At 47.9% G+C, this 8,110-nt stretch overlaps 1 protein-coding gene across 1 annotated transcript; it reads left to right on the forward strand.

Annotated features, from left to right (window-relative positions):
* The first annotated feature begins 4,886 nt into the window (after positions 1-4,886).
* On the forward strand, positions 4,887-7,724 carry PRAMEF17 (PRAME family member 17). Its single transcript, XM_030805766.1, has 3 exons — positions 4,887-5,173; positions 5,567-6,145; positions 7,166-7,724. Exons 1-3 carry the CDS (start codon positions 4,887-4,889, stop codon positions 7,722-7,724), a joined length of 1,425 nt encoding a protein of 474 aa, XP_030661626.1.
* Positions 7,725-8,110: the final 386 nt, after the last annotated feature.

Here is an 8,110-nt window from a genome sequence, read left to right on the forward strand (position 1 = left end):
GGGCAAGATAAAAAATTCAGACCTTAGTCCTCAGTAAAATGAAGGCATATGTACCTTCCACCCACTTTAGGGCCACCTGTCTCTCCACTCTTCTCCTTCCAATCCCATCCACCTATGTCTTCCAACAATTTATAAAAATGATCAAAGGGACAATGAAAATGGTTTTAACATTTGAATATCAACCAAACATGCATGATTGGGCCAGGCACAGTGGCTCACGCCTGCACTCCCAACAACTTTGGGAGGCCGAGGTGGGCAGATCACCAGAGAGCACAAGTTCAAGACCAGCCTGGGCAACATGGGAAACCCTGTCTCTAGTAAAAATACAAAAATTAGCCAGGCGTGGTGGTGCACATTTGTAATTCCAGCCACTCAGGAGGCTGAGGCAGGAGAATCGCTTGAACTCGGGAGATGGAGGTTGCAGTGAGCCGAGATCATGCCACTGCACTCCAGCCGGGACCACAGAGCGAGACTCTGTCTCCCCCCCAAAAAAAATGCATAATTAGTTGAACATTTGAATTCAACCAATGTATTTAAACAAATAAATAGAATAAAAGCACCAGAAAATGATCATCTTAATTGATGTAGGAAAAACATTTGAAAAATTCAATGACTCATTCAAGATTTTAAAAATATTCTCAGCAAAATAAGAAAATAATTCCTCAATATGAATTGCTCAGTGGGATTACAGGCACACACACCACCCATCTTATCAGTCAGTCCCTTAGTAAATTCCATCAGTGTTTGTTAGGATTAGGGTGGAAGTCAAGAATTCATTCATTAATGCCCTCCATAGAGAATGAGTTGTACTAATATGTGACCTTCCTATTTTTGAGTTTGAGACAGGGAAGGGTTCAATCTGTTCCTGAGATTAGACAGAAAAACAAAACCTGAAAGCTTTATGGTTCGGAGATCTTTGGCTGGATCAATGTTATCAAAATGAATCCTTGACTTGCATCCTAATCTCAACACTTTCAGTTTCATGATTGGATATCCAAGGGACACCTGAATTCACAGGCTTAACTGGGTGGAGCTTCAGAAATCCAATCAGGCATCACTCTCTGATGGGAAGCTGGTGGTTGAAAAGGGGAGGTGTGATGAGAAAGGTTCAAGAAAGCTTGTGAGCACCCCTAGAAGAGACCCAGGGCTGTGGTGCCTGGAGTTACTGCTTGGTTCTCCATGAGATCCGAGCACCCTGCAAAGTGAGTCCAGATCTGGTAAGTCAGGGGCCTCCACAAAGGGCCCTCCTATGACCCACAGTCAGACAGTTGGGATGACGACATGCAGGTCAAGACGACACAGAGAATTCTCCTGCCTGTTTTTCAGATGAACAGATGTAGGCTTCGATTTTTCCTCTAATACAGTTTATCTACACTCCAAATATATATATACATATATATTTTTGTTTGTTTGTTTGTTTGTTTCTGTTTTGAGACAGAGTCTCACTCTGTTGCCTGGGCTGGAGTGCAGTGGCATGATCTCGGCTCATTGCAACTTCCACCTCCCGAGTTCAAGCAATTCTCCTGCCTCAGCCTCCCAAGTAGCTGGGACTACAGGTGCCCACCACCACGCCTGGCTAATTTTTTTTGTATTTTTAGAGAGAGAGGGTTTCACCATGTTGGCCAGGCTGGTCTTGAACTCCTGACCTCGTGGTTCACCCGCCTCAGCCTCCCAAAGTGCTGAGATTACAGGCCTGAACCACCACGCCCAGCCACTCTCCAAATATTTTATTTCTGTTTTAGTTTATGCCATCTCAAAGTTCTCTTTTATTTTTTTGAGACAGACTCTTGCTCTGTCACCCAGGCTGGAGTGCAGTGGTGCGATCCTGGTTCACTGCAACCTCTGCCTCCCGAATGAAGTGATTCTCCTGCCTCAGCCTCCCTACTATCTGGAATTACGGGTGCACACCACTATGCCTGACTAAATTTTGTATTTTTTTTTCCTATGTTGTTTCAGGGCTTGATAAACTTTTTTTTTTTTTTTTTTTGAGACAGAGCGTCACTCTGTTGCCCTGGCTGCAGGGCAATGGCACAATCTCAGCTCACTGCAACCTCCACCTCCCAGGTTCAAGCGATTCTCTTGCCTCAGCCTCCCGAGTACTGGGATTACAGGCACCCGCCACCACACCTGGCTAATTTTTGTATTTTTAGTACAGATGGGGTTTCACCATGTTGGCCAGGCTTGTCTCGAACTCCTGACTTTGTGATCTGCCCGCCTCAGCCTCCCAAAGTGCTGGGATTACAGGTGTGAGCTACCGCGCCCAGCCCCAATTTTGTATTTTTAGTAGAGGTAAGTTTTCACCATGTTGGCCAGGCTGGTCTTGAACTCCTGACCTTTCAAGTGGTCAACCTGCCTTAGCCTCCCAAAGTGCTGGGATAACAGGCATGAGCTACTGGGCCCTGCCACATTTCAAAGTTCTTTTTTTTTTTTTTTTTCCAAGAAGGAGTCTCACTCTGTAGCCCACGCTGGAGAGCAGTGTCGCCATCTCAGCTCACTGCAACCTCCGCCTCCCAGCTTCAAGCAATTCTCCTGCCTCAGCCTCCCAAGTAGCTGGGATTACAAGGCGCCTGCCAACATGCGCAGCTAATTTTTGTATTTTTAGTAGAGTTGAGATGTTGCCATGTTGGCTACACTGCTCTCAAACTCCTCACCTCACTGCAACCTCTGCCCCTCAGGCTCAACTGATCCTCCCTCCTCAGCCTTCCAAGTAGCTGAGACGCCCATGATGGCTCACACCTGTAATTCCAGCAACCTTGAAAGGCCAAGGCAGCCAGATCACATGAGGCCAACTCCATCTCTACTTAAAATGCAAACGTTAGCCAGGCATGGTGGTGCACACCTGGGTGACCCAGCAAGACTTTGCCTTAAAAACGAAAAAAAAAATTTATTTGTGCTTTGTTTTATGTCATTTCAAAATTCTTAACCAAAGAATTATAAAAGAATCCAATTGGGCCAGGGACAGTGGCTCATGCCTGTAATCCCAGCACTTTGGGAGACCAAGGTGGGTGCATCACCTGAGGTCAGGAATTTGAGACCAGCCTGACCAACACGGTGAAACCCCTTCTCTACTAAAAATACAAAAATTAACTGGGCATGGTGGCACATGCCTGTAATCCAAGCTACTCAGGAGGCTGAGGCAGGTGAATTGCTTCAACTGGGGAGGTGGGGGTTGCAGTGAGCCGAGATCAGGCCATTGCACTCCAGCCTGGGCGATAGACTCCGTCTCAATTAAAAAAAAAAAAAAGAATCCAATTAATTAATGTCTCATTCCTTGACATTTAAAGTTTGTAGATTGTGTGCCCTTAATTTACAGTTTATAGACTATGTTATTGTGATTTTAATTTCTTGAGACAAAGTCTCACTCTGTCACCCAGCTGTACTGCAGTGGTGTAATAATTGCCTCAGTGCAACCTCTGTCTCCTGTATTCAAGGGATCTTCTCACCTCAGCCTTCCCAGTAGCTGGGACTACGGACCCACAACATGAGGCCTGGCTAATTGTATTTTTAGTAGAGATGGGGTTCTACCATATTGCCCAGGCTGGTCTGGAACCCCTGGACTCCATGCGATCTGCCAGCCCTTAGCCTCCCAAAGTGCTGGGATTACAGGGAAGAGTCACCCCACCCAGGAATGCTATTGTGATTTTGAAAGATAGGCTTTGTTTTCTACTAAAATTATAAAGATATTCCTTCCACCATGTTCTATTAAATTTTTTTATAATGATGGGGTCTCGCTTTGTTAGCCAGGCTAGTCTGGAACACCTGGACTCAAGCAAACCCCCCACCTTGTCCCCTAAAGTCTTGGGATTATAGGCATGAGCCACCATGTCTGGCCCCATACACTATTTTCGAGAGTAGAGTCTTTGTTTTGAAAGTAGGATCCATTTCTTCCCCTAGACTCCATCCCAAAGTGTGTTATTATTATTATTATTATTTGAGACAGAGTCTTTCTCTGTTGCCCAGGCTGAAGTGTGGTGGCACAATCTCAGATAACTGAAACCTCTGCTTCCCAGGCTCGAGCCATCCTCCCACCTCCACCTGCAGAGTTGCTGAGACTATCGGCATGTGCCACAATGCTCAGATAATTATTTAATATTCTAATACCGTCTAGTAGACATGGGGTATCACTATGTTGCCCTGGCTGATCTGGAACTCCTGGGCTCAAGTGATTATTCTGCCTTGGCTTCCCAAAGTGTTGGGATTACAGCTGTAAGCCGCCATGCTTGGCTTCTCTTTACATTTTTTTTTTTTTTTTTGAGACAGAGTCTCACTCTGCCACTCAGGCTGGAGGGCAGTGGCTAGATTTTGGCTCACTGCAAACTCTGGCCCTCAGGTTAAGAGATTCTCCTGCCTCAGCTTCCCAAGTAGCTGGGATTACAGGCATGGACCACCACAACTGGCTAATATTTTGTATTAGTAGAGATGGTAGTTCACCATTTTGGCCAGGCTGGTCTCGAACTCCCGACCTCATGATCCGCCCACCTCAGGCTCCCAAAGTGCTAGGATTACAGGCATGAACCACCGCACCCGGCCAAGAAGACATTTTGTTTTCTCAAAAAAGTGGAGATCTAAGCTTCAAAAATCCTTGGTAACACTTCCCAGTGCTATCAGTTTAGTGAAGCAGTGGCTAATAATTCACAGACCCTATAGGAATGATCTTGCCTGCTCTTTAGAGGTTGGGACACATTCTTCTTGGTACCAGAAAGGCAGGACTATGCCTCTGGGGCCTCTTATTGCAGAATGGAATTGGAGTAAACTGAGGGCTCTTTCACACATGCTAGAGAAATGACTTTGGCCCTGGGAGAAGTGGGGGTTGCTGGGGAATGGCCCAAGAAACTTGCCTTTTCACTGGGTTGTCCTCTAGAGTTTTTCCTTGCAGATTTGTCAGAATGAGCCTCCAGTCCCCATCCAGACTCCTGGGGCTGGCAGGGCAGAGCCTGCTGAGGAATCAGTTCTTGACCATCTTCACCCTGGACCAGCTGCCCAGGGAGGTCTTCCCTCTGATGTTCATGGAGGCCTTCAGCATGAGACATTTTGAGGCCCTGAAGCTGATGGTGCAGGCCTGGCCCTTCGTCCGCCTCCCTCTGGGATCCCTGATGAAGACACCTCATCTGGAGACCTTGCAAGCTGTCCTGAGGGGACTTGATACACTGGTGGCCCAGAAGGTTCGCCCCAGGTGAGGTGACTCAGGTGGCCTGGGGGGAAGGGTCCAGGCCTCCAGGGAAGGGACAGCTGGCTCAGGAGGAGTGGTGGGGTTGGGGAGTTAGGGTGGCTCAGAGGCTTCTGATGGTGCCCATGAGAGGCCTTGACCATTGCCCAGATCCTCTGGGAAAGGACTGCTCACCATACAGGGTCCACCGAGGAAACAGGAGCCTGCTTCCTCCCAGTGGAAGGTAAAGGTTCTAGAAGTGAGAACCAGGCAGAATCCAAGGGGGAACGGGATGGAGAAGAGACAGGAGGAGCACTGAGGACAGGAGCAGCTGACTGATGTCCTGGATGTGGAGTGAAAGCTCAGGTCAGGGGTGGGTCCTTGCCTTCATTCTGAGCTTTTCCCCTATGTTACTCACAGGAGGTGGAAACTTCGAGTGCTGGATTTGCGGGATGTTGATGAGAGTTTCTGGGCCATATGGTCTGGAGTCAAGGTCCTCTCCTGCTCCCCAGAGGCCATGAGTAAGAGGCAGACAGTGGAGGACTGTCCAAGGATGGGAGAGCACCAGCCCTTGAAGGTGTTCATAGACCTGTGCCTAAAGGAAAGTACGCTGGATGAATGCCTGAGCTACCTCTGCAGGTGGATCCACTACAGAAGAGGTCTAGTGCACCTGTGTTGTAGTAAGGTGCAGAATTACTCAATGCCCAGTTCAAGTTTCAGAAATTTATTGAAAAGGGTACACCCAGACAGTATCCAGGAGTTGGAAGTTAGGAGAAAATGCTGTCTGAATAAAACAAGAAAGTTTGCCCCTTACCTGAGCCAGATGAGCAATCTTCGCAAACTCCTTTTAGCCTTCGGTTATGGGTGTGAGTTATACGTGAGCAGCCAACAGCAGTTCGCTCCTGACTTGGACTCTCCGTTCCTCTGCCTGTACTACCCCCAGATGCTTTATATAAGAAAGATCAGTAATATCAAAGAGCACCTGGAGCACCTGCTCAGGTAAGAAATGATGGTGAGCTTTCTCTGCAGACCATACCACAGACTTTTGTTCTTTTTCACAGTAAATGCTAGTGGGCATCTAATGTATGTCAGCCACTGGTGATGTCCTAGGGAATGGGATGCTAGAATGTCAACACCTTATGCTGTTCAGTGCGCTATATCCAGAAGTGGGTATCACAAGACTGCTCAAATAAGGGCAGAGGGATGGCCTGGGGTAGATGCTACACAGAGAGACATGTAGGGAGCTAGGTAGTCAGGGGTTCAGATCTAGAGAGGGTGCATTTGTGAATTCCTTTTTAGGAAGCGTGTTTAAAGTTAATATGATGCAACTTTTCATATAGAGGAGAGAATGAAAGAAGGGAAAGTGCATCAAACCTGTGTGTTTCACAGTAGAAGCTCTGTCCTCACAGCTTAGTAAACACCAATGATCTTGTCTCTAATTCCCTGTCTGTAAAAGGTTCTCTTGAACCCCAGGAAAAGTAGTTGACATGGGAAAAGCATGCTTCTTGGACAGAGGTGAGGGAGTAGGCATGAGAGTGGTATAAAGTGATAGGAGGTTTGCAGACGCGGGCATGTCAGGGAACCTTTGCAGGCAGGTGGCCCTAGCTGATGTCCCTAGACCTTGTTCAGTTGAGTTCTTTGTGCACATTTCCCACTGGGCTCCTCTGGCCCAGAGATGAGGTTGTTTGCTGAAAGATGAAGTAAAGAGGCTTTAAAGATTTTGTGGCCTTGAACCAATCACACAAGCAAAGGTGAAAGGACTGAGCCTAAAATGGAGCTGCCCCTGAATGATCTGAGTCTTCATCAGGCAGCACCTTGCATGAGGACCATCATCTGATGATGGGAACAAACTTGTGTTTGGGTGAAACAGGCTTCCCCATTGCAGGTTCCTATAACACCTGTGTTGTAGTAAGGTGCAGAATTACTCAATGCCCACTTCAGGTTTACCACTGAGATTATTTCCCACCCCCCTCCTCTAACTGGCACCATTGCCCATAACTAACTTCTTGCTCTCCCTAGGTGCCTCAGGAACTCCTTTGTGACCTTTACATTCTGTAATGCTTACCTAGCTGATGAGGACATGGAGTGTCTGTCTCAGTACCCAAGCCTCGGTCAGCTAAAGGAGCTGCATCTGATTCACATCCCAATGTGGACCACCAATCTTGAGCCCCTTGGAGTTCTGCTAGAGAAAGTTGCTGCTACTCTCGAGATCCTCATGTTAAAGGACTGTCAGATCCAGGACCCCCAACTCAGGGTCCTCCTGCCTGCCCTGAGCCGCTGTTCCCAGCTCACCACCTTCTACTTTCACGGAAATGAGACCTCCACAAATGCTCTGAAAGACCTGCTGCGTCACACAGGCGGGCTGAGCAAGTTAGGCCTGGAGTTGTATCCTGCCCCTCTGGAGAGTCTTGACAACAGGGGTCATGTCAATTGGGAGATCCTCGCCCCAATTCGGGCTGAGCTGATGCGTACACTCAGGGAAGTCAGGCAGCCCAAGAGGATCTTCTTCGGTCCTGTCCCCTGCCCTTCCTGTGGCTCATGGCCTTCTGAGAAAGTGGACTTCCATCTTTGCTCCTAGGGAAGGCCTGGTTAGTGGGATGGATACGCTGTCTTCTGGACCCTTGGGAACTAAAATCTAGGACACAGGTGCTTTTTTTTTTTTTTGATGGAGTCTCCCTCTGTCCCTCAGGCTGAAGTGCAGTGGCATAATCTCAGCTCACTGCAACCTCCACCTTCCAGGTTCAAGTGATTTTCATGCCTCAGTCTCCCTAGTAGCTGGTGTTACTGGCAGCGCCACCACGCCCAGCTAATTTTTGTATTTTTAGTAGAGACAGGGTTTCACGATGTTGGAGGAGGCTGGCCTCGAACTCCTGACCTCAAGTGATCTGACCACCTTGGCTTTCCACAGTGCTGGGTTTACAGGCATGAGCAGCTGGGCCTGGTCAGGTGCATCTTAAAGGAAGC

This window comes from Nomascus leucogenys, chromosome 24, assembly GCF_006542625.1.
Source record: "Nomascus leucogenys isolate Asia chromosome 24, Asia_NLE_v1, whole genome shotgun sequence".
NCBI lineage: Eukaryota > Metazoa > Chordata > Mammalia > Primates > Hylobatidae > Nomascus > Nomascus leucogenys.

Excerpts from the sequence above, each read along its gene's own strand:
- PRAMEF17 (XM_030805766.1), top strand. The coding sequence starts at position 4,887 with ATGAGCCTCCAGTCCCCATCCAGACTCCTGGGGCTGGCAGGGCAGAGC. Across the intron at positions 5,174-5,566 it reads GCCCAGAAGGTTCGCCCCAG|GAGGTGGAAACTTCGAGTGC; the intron begins GTGAGGTGACTC and ends TGTTACTCACAG. Across the intron at positions 6,146-7,165 it reads CACCTGGAGCACCTGCTCAG|GTGCCTCAGGAACTCCTTTG; the intron begins GTAAGAAATGAT and ends TGCTCTCCCTAG.